The 21,505-nt window shown below is 40.9% G+C and overlaps 1 protein-coding gene across 3 annotated transcripts in view; it reads right to left on the reverse strand.

The window, feature by feature from the left end:
* The window catches only part of fbxl7 (F-box and leucine-rich repeat protein 7), a 68,088-nt gene that overhangs the window by 35,849 nt on the left and 10,734 nt on the right, over positions 1 to 21,505 (reverse strand). Inside the window, exon 2 of one of the 3 annotated variants that reach the window (XM_036556459.1) lies at positions 19,411 to 19,500. The exons of 1 other annotated variant lie outside the window; for it this stretch is intronic. In XM_036556459.1, coding sequence (XP_036412352.1) covers positions 19,411 to 19,500 — 90 coding nt within the window. Of the gene's footprint in view, positions 1 to 1,939; positions 2,088 to 19,410; positions 19,501 to 21,505 lie in introns of those variants that run through there. One more of the 3 variants, XM_036556461.1, reaches the window with a different exon arrangement.

Genomic DNA, 21,505 nt, shown 5'->3' on the forward strand with positions numbered 1-21,505 from the left:
TGTTGTCATCATATCTTCTTGTATATGAAGTATAATGTTGATTTTGCTATTGAGACATGAAAACAGAGCCAGACCTTTGAGCCTGTGTGTGTGACATTAATAGGTAAAGATGTATGACGTGGTCAAAACCCCTGAGAAATACAACCTGACTTCTCTGACGTTTACATTATTATTTCACACACAGGATGACTTCCAAAAAGCAGTCCAAGCTGAACCACCCTTTACAACATCAGCGTGAATGGGTGGAGCTAAATATATATATATACTGCTTTTTGGATGAGGAACAGTGCAGGGCAGCCAGTGCAGGGCAGCCATCAGAAAACAGCTCCTTTATATATATATATATATATATATATATATATATATATATATATATATAGTTTTTTTAAGCCTATTTATGGTGGAGAGGTGCATGCAGAGCATCATATGGCAAAATAGACTACAAAGATTTTTTTAGATTTACTACTATTTTACCTTTACTAACCACACAAAAACTTAGAAGACACATGTGGATGTAGGTTCACTGGTCATTTTTTATTAGTAGACTGAATTTGCGTGTGTAAGTTTCTCTACAGCGCACCCTGCCACACTAAACCAAACCAACACATGACTCTGTTTGTTTGACTTTGTTTACATCATAAGATACATACATATAAGCTTCAGGACGGATTACTGACCCAGCCAGTGGGGCCAGTGCCCAGGGGCCTTTGGCTGCCAGGGGCCACGGGCAGCCACAGACCACAAGGCCAGAGGGGGTACAAATGCTTGATGCAATCCAATGCAAAATTAAGCAGTAGATGGATGAAATGAATTCAACAAGAAATGTTATATTATCACTGATTTTGTTGCTGCCATTAAAATGGTATGTTTGACCCTTTTTATATATGTAGAATATTTCTTGTTCTGCATCACAACTCAGACTGGCTTAAAGGGAATGCATTGCATTGCTGATAAACACGAATGTGAACTATTGTTTCATCTCACTCTAAGATTATTTATTTATTTAGTGTAATGGTTAGAGTTGGGGGGCCTCCAAAGATGCTGGTTCCCAGGGGCCTCGGAAGCCCATGATCCATCCCTGATTAGCTTCTATTATCTGTTAGCTATGATAGCGTCTGTGCAAAACTAAAGAAGCAAACTGTGGACACCAAACATGCCTTTGTTAATCATCTACATTTGTGGAAAGAAAAAAATCAGCAAATTTGACTTTGAAATATGTATTTCATGTTTGCAAAGTTTGAACACAAACAACTGCAAATGGATTGTTGTGCTGAGCTTCTATGTGAAAATAACTTCACACATTCCAGAAAAAACAACAGAATATGACAATTTGTTCTGGAAAATTCAGCACAATTTCAATTTTTTTTTACATATTAGAAAAAATTAAACATTAAATATAAAATGTCCCTTCTGCACAGGCCACATTGTATTTTTTATTTTTTCCCCCAAAATATTAAATTGAAAATCCAGTAAATAAACAGTAATTGTGGATAAAAATGTGCAAAAACATGCTCTTGGTATGCTCTCAACAAAATGTTGCCTAGGGCGCCCAAACATTTGCACACACCCATGTCTGCTGCTGTTATCTATTGGATATCTAGTTTGGAGAGAGGGCCATGCCTGAAGCTGCTCCTCTATCATATCTAACTTTCTATAAATGTCTTTCTCTAGCTTCCATTTCCTGTGATTAAGTTTTTGCACCCCACCACCGTCTTCCTGTTAAAAAGTGGGAGTCCAGCCAGAAGCTGCCCAAAACTCCAGGCCAAGTTCTCAGAGTTCTCAGACGACCCCTGCTACAGTTACAGAATCTCTCCTCACACTGCAAACATATGCTGAAAGTGTGGCCTGATCAGTGCCAAAGGAGAGGCACTATGCAGATGTTCATTCTCAGAGAGCAACATGGATGTTTCTGCACTCTCCCACAGCAGGACCTGCTCACCTCAGCAGTAGTCAGTACTTGGCCTTCTCCTTCCACCTGTTTCCTCTCGGAAGCCACAGAGATTTGTTAACTTGTCACGATGGGCCGGGCAACAGCTTTCACCTGAGAACCCACAGTTGGAGGAGCGCAGAAAAGAGGGCCAAGTAGATCCAAAGCCAGCGTCAGGAGGAGCTGTTACACAAACACCTGCTGGACGTTTCCCTTCGAAAACACCACGGTTTCCTTCTGCCGCTGGTCGGCTTTCAACAGTCCTGGTGCAAGGACCAAACGGAGGGGCGAGGGAAACCTCCTGAAGGAGAAAATGAATACGGGCATACCTACCACGCTTCGCTCATGAAACCGAGCCGCTCGGCCTTAATTGATAAAACGCTCTCTTCCTCTTTAAAAACAAGACCCGGGAGACAGAAATATAAAAAGTAAACATCGGAGGGGTTAGACTACATCTAGGTTTCTTTCTTGGAGCTCATTTGAGGGCTCTCAAATAACCACCAGGTCATTCCAGTGCTGTCTGCGCCGAGGCCAGCAATGAATCTTGTTCTTGGCTTTGGTTAGCAGCTATATTGCATATTTGTCTGCGCTGTTTTCTTAGACACAATCCTTCTGACCATCATGACTCTCTAAGGGTTTAGCTGGACAGTTATTTGCAAAGCTGCTATTCGAAACAGCTGACTGACCTCTCTCTCAGCCAGGCATGGACTGGCCTCTGCTGGAATCCAACCAAATGAACAAAAAAAGGTAAGAAAAGTCTTTGTGCACTTTGTGTGCTTCTACAAGATATACTGTGTATAATACAGTCATATGCAATAGTTAACCGTGCATTAAAATGTACAGAAGTCTGTTCTCTGTACAGCAATTTATTTTCACTCAGAAAATCAATGCAGCATGTCATTTGGCCAGGGGTGCCCAAACAAGTAGAAAAAACATGCTATACTTCTTTGTATTTCAAATCCAGGTACATCTACTTCTAATTTTATTTTAAATTACTTCTAATTCTACTTCTGATTAAACTTACTTTAACTTTTTTATACATACATTTTTTAATAAAACTGGTATCAGCATCAGTAGATATGTACATATAAAAAAACATTGAATATTGGCATCATCACACAATTCCCACATCGGTGCATCCCTAATTATAAAGGTTAAAGTTTAAATCCAGTGTTTTCCTTTCTACAGTTTTACTGCTTCTTATATTGCGCTTCTTACTCAAATACCCCATTTTCAAGAAACGATCAAACTATAAAGACATCAAAGCACTGTTACCTTTTCAAAGAAGAACATGTAACTTTTTTTTTTGATTGTTACTTTTCTGCAATATTTTGGCATGACAGCTGTCCTTTACACTGTATGAAAATTTCATCATGAATGGACCAACAGAAATGCTCCAAAATGGACCAGCAGAAATGTCCAAAACTGTCTTTAGATTAATCTACATTGAAAATAAAGACCTTTTTTGACTCTCCTGTAAACTTACCATTTCGGAGATGCTTGTTTTCCTTTGGACAGCGACGATGTGTTAATTAGACATAACTGCCCTTATTCAGGAAAAGATTTCATTTTAAAAGAAAACAGGATTAGATCATTTTGAGAAAATATATAGGCCTAAAATTTGGATTTTCAACTGTGAAACCATTTGGAACTCACAGTGTAGCTTCAAATATTGCATTCACAAATGTATAATTCACAAGTTTGCTATACATGTAGAAATACTACATAAAACCTCCATTTTGCCAATTTGGAAAAATGACAAATATTGTGCAATCTGAGCTAAAAGGTTAATAAATTAACCTGTTGAAGGCATTTACTTCACAAAACTTTGCATTAATTCAATATTTTAATATTTTAGCTCAGTTCAGTCACTCTGTATGCAGTTAAACTCAATATGTAAGATGCAGGATAGATCCTAATAGGGAAAAAAACTTCATAACTAAAAAAATCATAATTAAAAAACTAACTGAAGCACAGTTTTGAAATTTTGTGGGGTTGCACAAACCAAGTTGAAGTTTTTGCTCCAATTTTTTCATGGAAATCCATGATGCGACTGGCCGTACTTTAGGTACAATGGCGTAGTGTAGAAGTCGTAGCTTCAGAGGCTTGTTTATGATGGCTAACATTACTTATCAGTATGACACACACACCAAGAAAGCTCACCATATTGGTGGCATGAAAAGCAAAGTTGACGGTTTAAGAACAGGAACGACTGCTCACACAAGCTGGCAAGATACTCCCATCTAAACAAAGTGTTCAGCTCTCAGCTTGATCCCAACTCCCAACGCGTACATATAGAGCAAAATGTGGACTATGTGGGGGGGTTAGAGGAGAGGTTTTAGAACAATTGGTCCAGTTGATGTCCTCTGAGATGGAGTACAATGAGGACAGGGGTCTGTCCGGTCTGAACAAAAGACCAGGGCCAGTCCATTCCTGCTCTTAGTGCTTGCTTTCTGAAGAATAAAAAAAAAAGATCATGGGCTTCTTAATCTGACCGATAAGACACAGATGAGTTCACAACACTGCATCTCCTCTCTTTCTCACTAATTAAAACCCAATACTGATGTGTACTGTTCAGCACTCGTTGTCGATGCAGTCCTCTGGGCGGAACCTTACAAATCCTATCAAGTTGCGGCGCATTCCTCTTTACCCATGATTCCTCTCCAAAACAAACGGCATGAGAAGCCAAAGAAAATTTGCCAAGACTCGGCTTTCCAAAGCCCAGATAATATAAAACCGGCCCAATCTTTTCCAGAACCCGCATAATATCAAACTAGAGCTGTCTGCACAATGTAACTCTAGGCCAGGCTTTCCAGATTCAGGATGAAACCGAACTGTTATCTATTGTCTCCAGAGAAGAGCTGAGCTTCCTGGCCTCTTCTATCTAGACTGGATCAAGTGTGCAGTTCTTTGCAGCACAGAGAAGAAATCAAAGCCAAAATCATCACCAGCTGCTGTGAATGCATCATTTCTACTCTGGGCACAGTTACTGTAAAGTTGTAAAATAAATCTAATTATAATCCCCCTTATGACAAATATTTGCTCATGCCAAAGCTCACCCACACTACACCCTTACCATGAACACTTAGCATTATTAAATACACAAAATGTACATATTATTATACACACTGTATTGCACTATCCTGAACATCAATATACAGATATACACTAATCAGGCATAACATTAAACCCACCTCCTTGTTTTTACACTTCTCGTCCATTTTATCAGCTCCACTTACCATGTAGGAGCACTTTGTAGTTCTACAGTTACAGACTGTAGTCCATCTGTTTCTCTGCATACTTTGTTAGCCCCCTTTTACCCTGTTCTTCAGTGGTCAGGACCCCCACAGGACCACCACAGAGCAGGTATTATTTGGGTGGTGGATCATTCTCAGCACTGCAGTAACACTGACGTGGTGGAGGTGTGTTAGTGTGTGTTGCGCTGGTCTGAGTGGATCAGACACAGCAGTGCTGCTGGAGTTTTAAACCCCTCAGTGTCACTGCTGGACTGAGAATAGTCCACCAACCAAAAATATCCAGCCAACAGCGTCCTGTGGGCAGCGTCCTGTGACCACTGATGACCAACACAAACTGTGCAGCAGCAGATGAGCTATCGTCTCTGACTTTACATCTACAAGGTGGACCAACAAAGTAGGAGTGTCTAATAGAGTGGACAGTAAGTAAGTTAAAAACTCCAGCCTCACTGCTGTGTCTGATCAACTCACACTAGCACAACTAACACCCCAACGCCACCACGTTAGTGTCACTGCAGTGCTGAGTCCATGAGTTGCTGTGTAAGTGCAGGTCACAAGACTAATAACCTGCACAGCCAGCTTCTTAGCTAGCTACTTAGCAGCTCCCAACTGACAACAGAAACAGCTGGAGCTCAAATAAACAAACATTACCCACCGCTGCCCTATAAAGGTGTTGAAAGTTAACAGTTTTCGTAAGATCCATACCGATCGCAATATCTCAATAAATGTGTGTCCTGCCTTCTTTTATTTAACTGCATTTGCCTCAATCCAACTACCTAATTCACATTCAGTTTGTCGAGGCATAAACATAGCATTATAATAGATAATAGCTGGCGAAAAAATTGCGGTTAGCTTAAATAACTGCAATCAGGTGATTATGTAATGCTATGATGTGAATTGTTCACAGTGGTGGTGATGGGAACCAGACGTCAGACGATTCTAAAGACTCTATAACAGAGGTCTTTAATTAAAATTCAATAAGGTCCAGTTAAAGAAAATTTCCTCAAGCAAAGGTCTGGAACATCATAATGTCTACCTTGCATTATGATTCAGTGCCATATACTGTTTACTGAAGTAGCCTAGTAGGTATATCAACATCTTATACACAACAACTTATATAGTCAACAACTGAATGTCAAATCAAATAAAGTACAATTCAGTCATATTTCAACAATATTTCTTGTGAGATTTCTATTTTAGAGCGCACCATGTAAAATAATCTGGCTCACTTTCTCCTCTGACTGCTGTTTCCCGCCTCGTCCCTCCCCTGTGTGTGCGTCACTCACTCGAGTCTCAGTGCTCATCGTAATGTACAGATCTGACTGGCCGAGTAGCGTCACGTGTGAACCGGTACCGTGATGACTAGAAATGATACGGCGATTAAAATAGGACCACCCTGTCGAAATTAAAGAATTTTCCATAGTTTATCGGTTGTAGGTCCCGGTCCGCATAGTACAGCGTCTGGGTCCGGACTCGGACCGTGGTCCGCCTATTAGTGACCTCTGCTCTATAAGCTCCGTCACAGAAACTTAATACACAAAATATTTACAGATACACTGCCTGATTCCTGAAACATTGTCTCATAATAGTTCTGAGATCAAATTTTGGCCTGAAACATGATTTTAACACACTCGTGGCGTAGAGGTACATGCAGGGTGTTGTAAGGCAAAACAGCACCCAAAGAAAACTTGTCTGAATTATGCAGACGCTTTGAAACATCAGTAGAATTCCACTTTAACCAAACTAGCTGATATTGAGTTACAAACACCTTCATTTTGCATGTCTGGCGAATGTTGTCACTGATGGCAGCGGTACAGCAGTTTCACTCTCCTCATGATGAGCTGCAGTTGCAGACTGTGGCTGTTTTCACACAGAGTTACGTCATTTATACTAATCTGTAATCACACATCAGAAAATTAAATTATGATGCATCAGTGCACAACGCAGATCATTTGTCACGTCTTTGTTTTTCCACTTTACATGCATAAGAAAAAAAAAATCGCTTAAACTGTCCATTTATGGCTCTGAGTGAACAAGCCTGCTTAAGGCTGCGCAGGGCGATCTCAGCAGGGAACAGGGCTTTGACATAAACCCTATCTACCAGAGCAATAAAGCAATGCTTTGAGGAATGCAGAAAGAAAACATATTGCTTTATATCTGTTCTATGCCCCTCTTGAGGAAGTCGATGCCTTATTCCAAAAGTATTACAGCATGAATTGCATAACCTCCAAGGCTCACAAAAACTGGATTATACTCAGCAGACTAGAGGGTTATTTTCTTTTTATAAACAAAATCGACTTTTTTTGGATGACAAATAATCAATTTTGCTCCTTTAATGGAAAAAGGGCCCGGGGAAACCCTTACAAATCCTTATCTGACTTCCAATAACACTAGGGAGATTTGGGTGAAGTGACCTCCGATGCGTCAAATGAAACGCTCAAGCCATAAATCCACAGCGTTAAATTTGAAACGAGGAAGAAAGGACAGAGCTATGTGGAGATATGCTGGGTGAGGTTCTACATAAATGTTCTTCTCACTTTCCACATGTGTTTTTGGTGCTAATTCTTTCCATAAACACACTTCCCAGGTGTAAACCAAAATGAGAATTAGACACATTTTAGTACAAACCTCACTTATAAAAAGTTGGGCCCAGAGCTATTTAAGCCTAAGAACACTGTAAAATGTTCAAAAAACATCTTAAACAGGTGAAAACACATAATAGAATATGCCAACAGCTGAAGAATAATGCTCCTCCAAAAGCAATTTAAGGTATTTCACCCTTCATGGTTTAGTACCATCAACAGGTTCAGGAAATCCATAGAAATCTTGTAAACCGCTGCTTCACCACATGGGCTTGGGAATACTTCGAAAACACACTGTCAATAAATAGCATTCCACGCTGAGTCCAGAAATGTACGTTTTACGTCCATAATGTCCATAAACATTGCGGACTTCCCTGGGCTTGAGCTCAACAGAAGTGGACCGATGCACTTTGGAAATGTGTATGGCATTCTGACAATATGCTCATGGAAATAATGGGCCAATGAAGAAAAGGTCTGTCCAGATTGTTACCAGCATAAAGTTCAAAAGTCAGGGTAAGTCATGGAATGATGGTGTGTATATACAATACAATACAATCAGCTGTAATATAATTCAATATAATATGATACGTTGTATTGCTCTTTTTCTACACTCTTCAAAAAGATAAATCTTCAAGGATTCTTTAGTAAAGAAAATAGTTCTGTATAGAATCATGAACACTCTTTGCATAATTAAAAGGTTCTTTGCATGATGAAAGGGTTCTTTAGACTGATGGAGAATGTGCTTAGATCGTGCTATATAGAGCCTTTTTGAAAAATGTTCTTTATAGCACCCAAAAGGGTTTTTCTATTGTTACGGTCTCAAGCTTGTTTGCAAGCAAGTTTGACATTGTAACGATAGAACATTTACATTTGTGGCATTTGGCAAAAAAAAATTGATAATGTCTACACAGGTAAGTGAAGACAGTGTTAGGAGTCTTGCCCAAGGACCCTTATTGGTATAGTGTAGGGTCTACGGCATAGAAGAGTTCTTTTTCAAAAAGGTTCTGTAAATCACCATCTAAAGCACATTCTCCATCAGTCTAAAGAATCCTTTATGATGCAAGAACCCTTTAATAATGCAAAGGGCTCTTTGAGTGTGATGGTTCTATACAGACTTTACTGCATTTACTTTACTAACCATCTTATTTAAGAGTGTAGCGCATTGTTTGTGCATCTAAATATTGTGATAAATATTGTGTATCATGAAACTGCCTTTAAGTATCGTGATATGATATTTCTGCCATATCGCCCACCCTTAGTTAAAAGATACATTCCACTTTCAAAACTGAACTGGTCTCTTCAGTCCCGAGATGATTATCAGATGTTGTTAAAAGGAAAGGTGACGTCGCACTGTGGTAAACAAGCTCCTACCGAAATTTTTTGGAAAGTATTGCACACATCATATGTCTGATGAGCTTATATTTACAGGGTGGCGCAGTGGCACTGTGGGTAGTGCAAGAAGGGCCTGTGTTTGATCCCCCAGCCAGACGACCAGAGTCCTTTCTGAGTTTGCATGTTCTCCCCATGTCTGTGTGGGTTTCCTCCCACAGTCCAAAGACATGCAGTCAGGCTAAGTGGAGATGCTAAATTGCTCCTAGGTGTGTGTGTGTGAGATTGCATATGTGTCTGTGTGTCTGCCTTGTGAAGGACTGGTGACCTGTCCAGAGTGTTCCTTGCCTTCTGCCCAATGACTGCTGGAATAGGCTCCATCCCCCCCCATGACCCAGGAGGATAAGCGGCTTATATTTACAAAAAAACAATACAATTCCTAAGGTTAAACATCAAATATTATGATCTTTTACAGTTTTCGATCGAATACAGCTCAAACAGCATTTACTGCTCACGGCTTTCAGTGTTTGTTAGAATTTCACATCCTGTCCCAACTGAGGTTTGTACAAAACAACAGGAAGAAAAGAATTATACGCACAAATAGGCTTTGTTGGACATGAACCAAACCCAAGATGCAGACTACACTTGGGAAAAATCACCATCAGTGACTGCAGCTTCACACCACCTTCCAGGATAGCAAAGGATTGCATGTGTGTGTGCGCGTGTGACCCCTTGCTGCCTCCCACAGCATGCAAATCTGTGTGTTTGAGTGAACTGCAGCTCAACTCTCACTCCCCCACTCCAGCTCGCTGCGGACATAGAGCTCAGATTTCCACAGAAAACTCCACTTTTAAAGAAACAGAACACAGGCCAAATATGCATAGCACACATGCTAAATATGCTAACGCCTTGGAGCTGAAGTCCTGGAGCACTCTTTTACCCAAAAATCCCATGCTCCTTAGTCACAGCACAGAACAGCTGCCACAAGTCATGAAAGTAATCAATAATAATAGTAATAAAAGTTCTTTTTACAGCACTTTTTTGCTTTGCAAAGGGAGATTTGCAAAACATTTGAAATTTGAACTGTCTTTCTTTAGTAATTGGTTTCTTTAGTAAATACAATGTTCTATCCAGAACCATGAGTTCTAGATAGACCCAATGCATGCTTTGCATGATGAAATGGTTCTTTAGATTGATGGATATGGTTCTTTATAGCACCAAAAAGGGTTACAAGCTTCACATTGTAACAATAGCAGAACCCTTTTTGCTGCTATACAGAACCATTTTCAAAAGGTTTCTGTAGAATCATATACAACACATTCTCCATCAATCTGAAGGACCATTTCACCATGCAAAGCACAAAATAGTTCTACATAGAATTCATGGTTCTAAACAGAACCGTTGCCTTTACTAAAGAACCCTTGAAGAACCATCTTTTTAAAGCATGTAATCTACAGCTTGCATGAAAGTTAAATTCATACGTAACTTCACACTGCAACAAATTATGCACTATAAAGAAAAAAGAGACAAAATAAACGAAGCAAGTGTCAGTCTAAATAAATAACGGCACAAATTATAGAATATAAAATAAAAAACAAGAGCCAATAAGTTAAGCAAATGCTTTCCTAAACAAATGTGCTCTTAATCTAGCTTGAGTTTGTAATATTCTTCGGGAATCAAGCCACGTCCTGCCTCTTGTGAATGTGCACGACACAAACAATACTTGTGCTCGTGGTACAGCATGTGCAGAGCTGTTCTGAAATCTAATAAAGCTCCAGTAATGAGGGCTCCTCCTGTGGGGAGGCAACTCGCTCTCCCTTAAAATCCATTCAGACAGAGAGAGTGAATTCCACTGGCCTGACGCAGACACTGAGGACTGAAAAACGCAGAGGCCTTTCTGTCTCAAGTACAGACAACTGTAGGGCTGATTATTTTTAGAATCAATTAATCTTGTGTATCTTATTCCTTGCTTGTCAATGTGTCACCATTATTCAAAGTTAAAGCAGAGCCAGTTTAAAGGGAACTTGGCCACTTCCTATTTCTCCTATTACATCAAAACTATGCCATGACTGCAAGCAAGACCTCAATGAATGGGAGTGAATAGGTTTACATGGCTAAAAATGTTAATGAAATATTTTTCTTGGAATTTCTGTTCATTTTGGACTGTATTAGATGGTTGTATTTGTGTATGTATTTGTGCCCGAGCGAGGACATCGGGGAGAGAAGAACTGGGAGGGACTGGTGGACGGCACGTGAGTCCCGAGCCACGCCTCCTGGGCACCACCTCCTGTTCCGCAGCGAGGCCATTAGATCGTCGCAGTCATCGATCTCCTGCTCTCTCTCGCAACTGACATCCTCCTCCTGTTGTTATTTGCGGCCTTCGTCAGCGTATGAGGCTCAATCACCGCCTTCCTGTCCTCTCTCAGGTCAGTCATCAGGGCCCGGAAGATGGGCAATAACGGCTAGGGAGTTCTAACTGCATGGCAAACTGGTCAGTTCACTGGCCAAGTAAGACTGAGCAAGGTGTTCTACATCTCACGATTAAAAATATACACGATCAATTTTATGAATGGGTTCATGAAACCATCATGTTTGAGGCTCTCTCGGGTCCATCTGACCAACCTGGAACACATTATTAAGCAGCAGGTCGCCTCACTAAAAAATTGTCTGGTTATGCCTCGGATTTCTTCTTTTGCAGTGCAGCAAAAAACAGATATCGCCCCCTATGCTTCCTGTAGTTAACTGCAATCTGTCAGAATCAGCATTATAGAGCATTTCAGAGTGCTTTTGGAGTTTTTCTTTCCATCCAACTAACTGACATTGTTGACTAATCATTGTAACCTAATCTAAGAAAAGTTAAGAACATTTTTGCCTTTTCCTGTAAAATTACCATTTTGAAGATATATGTTTTCTGATTTCACTTCATTTTTTCAAAAACATTACAACTTTTTGCCACACATGTCCAAATATATAGATGCTTCTATCTGTGTTTGGGCTGCTGAGCAGAGCATCCAGCGCTTTAGTCTTGAATAAAGCCTGCAGGGTCATCATTTAAAGGCACCAGTTTACAGTTCAGGGATCAGCCCAGAGAACACATGTTGCTTAAAGATGTAGCTAGCGTGGGGCTAATGATTACTTCCAGCAGGGCTAGCAAAGCTCGCTGGGCTAATTACCTCTGATAAAATCAATCCGACCTTGGCTTTGCGTTCCTCCACGCTCTTGACAGGGCCTGGCGGAAAACTTGAAAACAAGATCGTTTACACACTCGGCGCAGGCAAACAAAAGCCTGTCACTCCTCCAAACAGTCACTTTTTCTGGATTAACTGCACTTAAAAGGCATTTTACAAGTGTGCAGCGAAATCGCCAGTGCCTAATCAACACCATGTTAAACAGGTCTCCACTGTATACTACATTCAAGTTGGACGGATCTCCAGTGTACAATGGACTTCGTTTAATGCTGGTACGTTTCCTTCGGTAGGGTCATTTTAAAGTGATAATTCAGCAATTTACAGTGTTTTCCCATTTCCCCACATGCAGAGGATCAGTGTTTGGTCTTAGTCTTGTGGTGCCAGACGTTATCTCGTAATGGCGATGCTGGGGGACAACAAGAAACTGTGAGCTAAATGTTGGTGGGAAAGTGAGTGGGAACAAACTGAGTGTGAAATTTCTAAACCAATCCAAGACCTCATGAGGGCAGAGCTTGCACTAGGGGGCAATGGTGCACTCATCGTCGTTAGCCCATGTATGTAACGCAAGTTAGCAAGGCTTAAAAATTTCCTCAAAAAAACTGTATGTGTCCCGTGAGCAAAGAACAGATTACATACAGTATAAATAAGCATGAACTCACACAAAGGAAAAACTGTTCCTTTAGCTAAAGAAAAGGGTTGCCAGATTGCTTCCACGGTTTCTGGACAAAAAATGTTTAAAACCCACCAAAATGCATAAAAAAAACCCCCAAAAAGTACATCAAAACAGTCTGATATTACAAAATAATATAGCATTTAAACAACATGGCATCAACAATAAGCTTCTGGGTATGTTATCCACTGATATCCTGCCTTCAAAAATTTGAAGTTCTTGCTAGATGGCATGTCAGTGCTTTTAAACAAATGTGTTTATCTTAACACTGCAGCGAAGAACCTAAAGCTTTTTACTTAATTTTTAGTATTTCTGTCTAACATGTAAAAAACACCTGGAAAAAGAAATTTCAATAAAATAATTAAATTATTTGGTTCGTATGTGCATCTTTTTTCCATAACCTGCAGAGCTCCCACAAACTCATCAGAGTTTTCAGAGTATTGACATTTTTTAATGCATTGAACATGATAGCATATTGATATAACTATTTCTTATTCACATTTTTAAAACTGGCTTTCTTTTATAGGCTGTGCCAATGTGCCATGTGAACTGGATTACCTGCTCCATTACATCAGTAATAAACTGGGTGTATAAACCGCTGTTAACTGGGTAATTTTCAATAAAAGGAATCAAATTTACATCTATTCGATAGCTAATTGGATGTGGGGAGAACTTTAGCTGTTTATTAATTTGATATTAATAATTTGTCCACCGCCAAAGCACTTTTTCCTCTATCATATCCAACCAAAATACACCCTATTTGGTGGGAATCCACCCAACACTGGCAACACTGGTTTCACAGGAGACATACTCTTGTTAGTGGCACAAAAAAAGAGGATATGTTATCTCCAGATGTGTCATTGAAAGCATGCTGAATTGTTAAATGGGTGTGCTTATGTGGTTCTGACACTATGAAATACTGAAATGGACTAAAGTTCATCACACCGCAAAAAACAGTAGTAGCAGCCTGAATTTTCTCTGCACTTAGGCCATTCTTACAGATAACAGTCTATAATTGGCAGTATATCAATGTTTCATGTGTTTTAAAACTCATGAAATAGACTAGACTAAGTGCAAAATATGTACTCTGGGGTCAAGAGTCACATTCCTGAAGCCGTAGTGCTCCATAGCGCACTGTACGGTACACCGCCAAACTTCTAAACATGCTCACAGTGCGAGGAACATCAAAGCATGGGTGAGGGAAAACTCTGCTGGGGGGATGACATCAAATATCCCCAGTGAACGACTTCAGAGGACCAAGGTCCAGGTTTGTTTTATTCCCACGCAGCAGCACGTCTCGGTGCTACGTTCCATGACCGGCTAGCACATACTCACATGCTGCATTAGGATCATATCAAGCTACTGCAAGAGGAAAGCAACCTTGGTCAGTTATCACTAAGGAAATGGTGGGAAAGGCCACTTTCTCAGAACAATGCTATCGGCCTAAGCTGATGCAGCACGGCCCAATGTTTTTAGACCTACAGTGGGCATTCTTTTCAGTACTGAGTAAGGCCGGATGAGTCACCCAGGAGCGTATGAGTGCGCATAGTTTTCCAGCAGCAGCAGACAACAAGGCAGCAGACGTACATTAACACAATCCCACCACGCTGGAATTCTCTGTCTTAATAAACAGAGGGCTTCCTTAGCCTGTCTGATGTTTGGCTATTTGCAGTGCTGCAGTCCCTCATGACAAACACAGGCCGCATGCAGTGTGTAGGATAAGCAAACACCCGCAAATCCCTATTTTATAGTTTATGCTCTTTGCACTGAACTGCATCCTTCTATTCTTGCAACTCGCTATCGTCTTAAATCACCAAATGATGGCCAAGATTACATCTGTCTGAAGTGCAACGGGGAGCAATGAGGCCAGCGAGCGCATGAACAAATGTTTCTCATTCTAAAGTCGTTGCACTAAACCTGGAGTGTTCAACTCTGCTCCTATAAGGCCAGCATCCAGAGAGTTTGGCGATTCCCACACTTACACAGCTACTAAACCTGGCAATCAACAGATGAGTAGAATCAGGTCTGTTTGAGCAAAGAAACCACCAAACTGTGCTGGACACTGGCCATATAGGACCAGACCTGATGACCCCTGGACTAAACCTACACCAAAGCTGCTTGTCTAAAAGCGATGGTGCCTAAGAGACTATTCAGTTTCAGCTGAATTCATTATTGAGCAAAATTTAGATTGTTTTTTAGTGTCCGAAAAAAATGAAAATTACACAGAGGCCTAACACGCTTTGTCTCTATTACAGCGTCCATTCTTTTCAGAGACTGACTTTCAGTTTTTCAAACCTCCAAAGTTCGGTGTTAGACGTTGGTTGCATTTTCTCCTTCTTACAATCCAAGTAATACCAAACACATTCAGTGATGGTGAGGCCTGGACTTTGGAGTGGTCAGTCAATTGTTCTGAGAACACCAGGAGCTTCTTTGTTTGATTTCTTCTTCCTTTTCTCAGTGAGGTTCTTCTTGACAGCTACACATCTTTTCAGACCCATAGCGCTGAGTTGTCTTCTTGCAGTGGAAGGATGGACAGAAACACCTGTGGATGTTTTCAGTTCTGAAGCAGCTTGATTTTCTCCTCTCTCTCAAAGACGAAAGCGTTAAGTGCTGTTTATCTGATGTGGTCAGTCTTGTTGGTCTACCAGGGCATGCACAGTTGTTCAGAGTCTCATTTTCTCTGTATCTTTTGATAATTTTTCAAGTCCAGTTTTGTAAAGTCTTGTTTTTTCACTGTTTTCCTCTGACCTTCCCATTCTTTTTTCTAATCTCCTCCAAAATATCTCCTGAAAGGAGAATAACTTGTACTAAATGGTTGTTTTGACTGGAAATTAAATATACAAAGGGGGTCCCTGACTTTTGGACAGTAGTGTATATTTCTGTAGAGACAGCTGGACGCTCACTACGGAGTTGAGTGGAGTAGAACCTGACTGAACCTGGTTGACAGTGTTTTAGGGTCATTATGAAATCACATCTGGGGGTAACCATGAAAATTTTTGGGCTAAACGTAGGTGGGAACGTGGACTTTTTAGGAACCTAGAGCGTGAAATTTTTAAAACAATCCAGTGCTTCGTAAAGGCACAACAAGTAGGGGGCGATGGTGTGCTTGTCAACCCAGTTCGACAGACAACAAGCCAGCTGTTTAGCCCATGGATGCTGCATAACTTATCATGGCTGAAAAAATTCCCCCAAAAAACTCAAATTAACCATGTAAATGAGGGCGGAGAGATGTGTGTTGGATGTGTGCATAATAACAAAACAGGCTGTTTTCCTACTATGCCTTTAAGACTGATATATGTAAACAAACTCTGTTCTGATTGGCTGAGGCCTTCAGTAATGAAAAGGGGCTCAAGATATTGAAAAAGCAGCCCATGTATAGAAACAATGTATAATGTTAAGTCTGCCGTTTGCTTAACTGCTATAGGCTGGTCATAAAAATGTGTTCATGATTGTGACATCACAACCATGACGGATTCAAATCGAGCTGTTTTTTTTTGCATATATAGACAGGAAAGGGAATAGTATGCTTATAAGACTTCAACCTCTTAAAATCCCAGGCTTATTACATACTAAGGCTTATTATTCAGTACTTCAGTGCAAGCTGGCTGAGCTATTCTAAGGTTACAGAAGTGTGTAATAAGACTTTGGGCCATGGCCATTTAAGCGGTTAACAATGCACCCATAGGACTTTAAACTGTTATTTATAAAAAGTAAAGAAAGTCTGGTGTGGATCCCTTTAAGAAAAGCATTTAATTTGAAAAGGCAAGGTTGGTTATCTTCTGACAAAATGGCTGTTGATAATGATAGCAGTTCAACTCTGCAGCCAGCAAAGCACAGGCTGAGGGAAGTTTATGCCGTGCAGGATTAAGCGTTTCTCTTCCCTCCTGCTGACACGAGAATAAGCGGCCATAAATCAGCATCTCCGAAGCCGTCGGCCGTAGAGCTACTCCGACATTACTGCGGGTGGACGGCGGGCAGACAGAGACTGGGGCGAGCCCCGCGACGCACAGGGGGAGCGAGATGGACTCCGGCCTGCAACCACACACACATACACACACCACAGCCTGGCTCCCAGCAGGCCCTCCCAGGAGAAGAAACCTCCGCCCTCAACACGCTACACACACTCTCCCTGGCCTCCACACACTCCATACACTCTCCGCCCCCCTGCCGGGCCGCTCCAGGATCCACATACGCCAGACTGTTATTGTTGTTTCAGGGACGAGAAGGCAGGCGGCCTTTGCTGTTCTTCTGGAGACAAGACATTGTGCAAGGACACAGTGAGTTTAGCAATAAACTACAGGCCAAAAGTTTGGAAGCAGCACTAACTTTGTGGAAAATAAACATGAAGGACTACCGTCTTTACTGACCTCATGAAATCCCAGGCTTATTCAGGGTTATGCAGTAACTACAGGGGCTTCAATGTAAACTGGCGGAGCTATTCTTAGGTTATAGAAGTGTGTAATAACACTATGGGCCCACCAGCACAAAGGGTTTCACTAAATATCTGTGCATCAATCCAGATGGTAGAATTTGAATAATATGGATTCACAGATAAAAATCTATTTGTGTCCATGGTTGTGTCCAGCTGTTTTTTCAACTGGAGACTGGACTTGGGAGTTGACTGTATGTTCTAAGACTGGTATGAATGGTAAGAAAGGTATCACTGATACACAAATCAGCTCCCATGGCTGCGCTACACCCATTTCCATGGTTAGGTTTGTACTAAGTTCTGTGAAAAAGATATCATTACATGCTGTTTGCATTCAAAATGTAGGTGAACAAGAAATTTGAGATGACGCACATTGCAGGTTTGTGGATTTTGCAACATAACCAACCATTCTAACCCAAATTCAGTTATATATGATACTACATCTATGATCAAGATGATTCACAGACAGTAAAACAGTTTTTACGAGCTGTGTCTACAGTTATATCACTCAGCAAAATATCCTGCTATTGTATTGTATTCACAGTAGAGGTCTGCTGCTCAATGGGTTCTGGATCAGATTCGGGCCACAGTCGGGCTCATGTTTTTCTTATGAGTGATTTTTTTATGTAGTACTTTTCTCTCTTTTTCTCTCTCTTTCTTATAATGGTAGCTAAGTTCAGAATAGCTCTGGAGTTTAAGGAACTGGGAAAGATGTCCCTGAATGAAACCATGGACGGTGAGAGTGATGCGTTGGTTTGATGGTAGCTTATCTTTTCTCTTGCTTGTGAATCTTGCCCAAAGCACGTTAAGCTTTTGTGCAGTAGCCGCAGTAGCAAGAGGAACTTTAGCACAGCGAGGCTAACGGCTGATCAGAGGAGGGTGGATGCTGCTCGCTGCCAGATATGATTAGCAATACCTTAAGAATATATGGATAAACACTGTTAGTATACGCCAATCAGGCATAACATTATGACCACCTCCTTGTTTCTACGCTCATTGTCCAGTTTATCAGCTCCACTTACTCTATAGGTGCACTTTGTAGTTCTACAATTACAGACTGTAGTCCATCTGTTTCTCTGCATACTTTGTTAGCCCCCTTTTACCCTGTTCTTCAGTGGTCAGGACCGCCATGGACCCTCACAGAGCAGGTACTATTTGGGTGGTGGATCATTCTCAGCACTGCAGTGGTGTGGTGGTGTGTTAGAGTGTGTTGCGCTGGTCTGAGTAGATCAGACACAGGAGTGCTGCTGGAGTTTTTAAACACTGTGTCCACTCACGGTCCACTCTATTAGACACTCCTACCTTGTTAGTCCACCTTGTAGATGTAAAGTCAGAGACGATAGCTCATCTGCTGCTGCACAGTTTGTGTTGGTCATCCTCTAGTCCTTCATCAGTGGTCACAGGACGCTGCCCACAAGGCGCTGTTGGCTGGATGTTTTTGGTTGGTGGACTATTCTCAGTCCAGCAGTGACACTGAGGTGTTAAAAAACTCCAGCAGCCCTGCTGTGTCTGATCCACTCAGACCAGCGCAACCAGCAACCTAACATTTACAGTGTGAATAACTGCTATACTGTGTGTATGAAATTGTGTGTAAACTGAGCCGTTTACATGTGAGTGTGCGATTTGTAAGGCCCTATGATTTCTATGAAACAGAGAACGTGGACAGAATCATAGAGTTAATACATAAACATGAAGTTCAGGTATCAACATAGAAATGTGCCCCCTAAACTGTAACCTCCCCATTTCAACACTCCCAAACGAAACCTCCCCTGAGATGCTCTCCTTCTACCAGCACCGCTGACTCCGGACCAGGACTGCAGATTCAATTTTGAAAAATATAAAAAATAAAAATTGACTCAGAACCTCCACTCTGAACGATGATCACAGTGGCCGCTTTGGTTTCAATTGAAAAGATTTCCAAAAAAAAAAAAAGGCCTCATTTTTTTCCAAAAATAGTCAACAAGACAAAAAAAAGGCGGGGGAAAAAGAAAAGGCAGCCCAGTGACAGCTAATGAGGACCAGATGCCCTACCTTCGCTGGTAGCTGCATTCTTTGGAGCTTTGGTGGATGTCTGATCCGTACTTGAACTCAGGTCGGAGGAAATGCTGGAACTGGCCTTCCCTGCAATCAGAGAGAAACAGAAACATCCCCCCAGGACACGTCAGGACACCCACCGCAACACTGCTCACTGCCATGGCACATGTTAGTCATAATGAACAAAGAGAGAGACGAAGAAGAAGGTAGAGAGAGAAAGAGAGAGCGAGCGAGAGAGAGAGATTTGGGTGCACATGGTGCACAGGACACAAACAGTAGCCTACAAGCAAACACAGCCGAACTGGTAATGATGCAACAGCATTAAGGCTGATTTATGACTCTGCTAAGATGCATGCAAACATATCAGCGTTGGGGCTCACAGAAGAGGTTCATGGGAGAGCGTGCATGTGAGAGGTTCACAGCCACGATGTGCACACCTCTAAAATCTCTAGCACACGTTGCGCAAGTCTGCAGAGCTGTGTGTCAAGCGAACGTTGATCAGCTACCAGGTAGCACTGGGGGAGGGAAGGGACCCAAACAATACTTGCCCTGAACCAGAACTACTGTAAAAAATCAAGGACCAGTTGAGGAAAAGAGACAGAACACACAGAGAGGAGCCCTCAGAACCTCCTAGACCTTCAGAGAAGGCCTCATGATTTCTGGGAACTAAAAAAATACGGTCTGTAATTCTAGTTAATTCTATGAGTCAATATTATCCTGCTGGTACTTAAACTCTGCAAGTATTACAGAAATACTCTTGTTTCATTGTTAAGTTTTTAATGGAAACATAAGGAATACATTCTTGAAACATTCAGTGGAAAATCAGCCAATCAGCAGTTGTTTTTCTCCATGGTGTCTAGGTAGATATAGCTAAGCAAGCTCTCCTATTGGTTAGGGCTTCAGTAGCTGAAGAGAAGTTATAATGCAGTAAATTAACCTTCAGCATTATTACGAAGTGACAAAGCAATCAACCAATCACACTTTGATTTCCAATTTTGTGAGAAAAAACATCTGGAAGTCCTTCACATCACCACTGTGAACACGAGCAGCAGCCTAATATACGGCTTTTTGGAAATGGAAAACAGCGTTAGCTTTACCAGAACTCTCTACTCAGAGTCACTTTGAAGCTTCCTCAAAGAAAATATTTGCTCATTTGTCTCTCACAAGCTGCAAGTAAAACATGGAATGTCTTTTAGAAGCTTTAAATGCCTGTGCTTAATCTAGAAGTGCCAAAAATGTTAATGTGAACTGCCTTTAGCTTGACGCTAACAAAATACTACAATCCTAATTGGATACTAGCAGAAATTAGCATTATCATAGAAAATGTTTTGGTATATTTTTGACATTTATGGCTCAAATTGAAGGCCTAGCAATTATTTTAGACTTGCATTAGTTATAACACACACGCATATTATCTGAGCAGCTTATCCTTCTGGGTCGTGGGGGGTGCTGGGGCTTATCCCAGCAGTCACTGAAAGGAAGGCAGGAAACACCCTGGACAGGTCGCCAGTCCATCACAGGCCTGCAGTAGTTATTAAACATTATTAAAAGTAAAGGGACATTCCAGAATAATACGCAATCATTAACCTACAAGCAGTTTTCAATATAAAAATATAAAAAAATTTCAAAACACTAGCCAGTATATGACTAGCAAAAACAGCTTTGAACAGTTGAGGGGTGTGGCTACAAAAGCCTCCGCATACTGACTAAAACTGTGTTTTGATAGACACATGAAGACGTAGGACAGTATTTGTTTTTTTTAAAGTCACAATGAATCTAAATCTAAAACTAAAATCTAAAACTTTGAAAAGAAATCAAAAAGACCGTAAAAACACAAAAAATGTAGGTATTGTTTTCACAAGTGTAAATTTAGGGGTTGGAGTCTGGGCCAGACATTTCTCAATAGAAAGTACTCTTTAAATGATAATTTTGTTTATATCATCGCTGTCCAAACAAAAACAAATCTCCAAAATAGTAACTTTACAGGTGAAGCCAAAAACACTTTTACCTTTCAATGTAAGTTAATGTAAAGGGATTTTGTTACAAGTGATTTTACAGCATTTCTATTTGTCCATTCATCGTGAAATTTTCA

Source organism: Colossoma macropomum, unplaced genomic scaffold (genome assembly GCF_904425465.1).
Source record: "Colossoma macropomum unplaced genomic scaffold, Colossoma_macropomum, whole genome shotgun sequence".
Taxonomy (NCBI): Eukaryota; Metazoa; Chordata; class Actinopteri; order Characiformes; family Serrasalmidae; genus Colossoma; species Colossoma macropomum.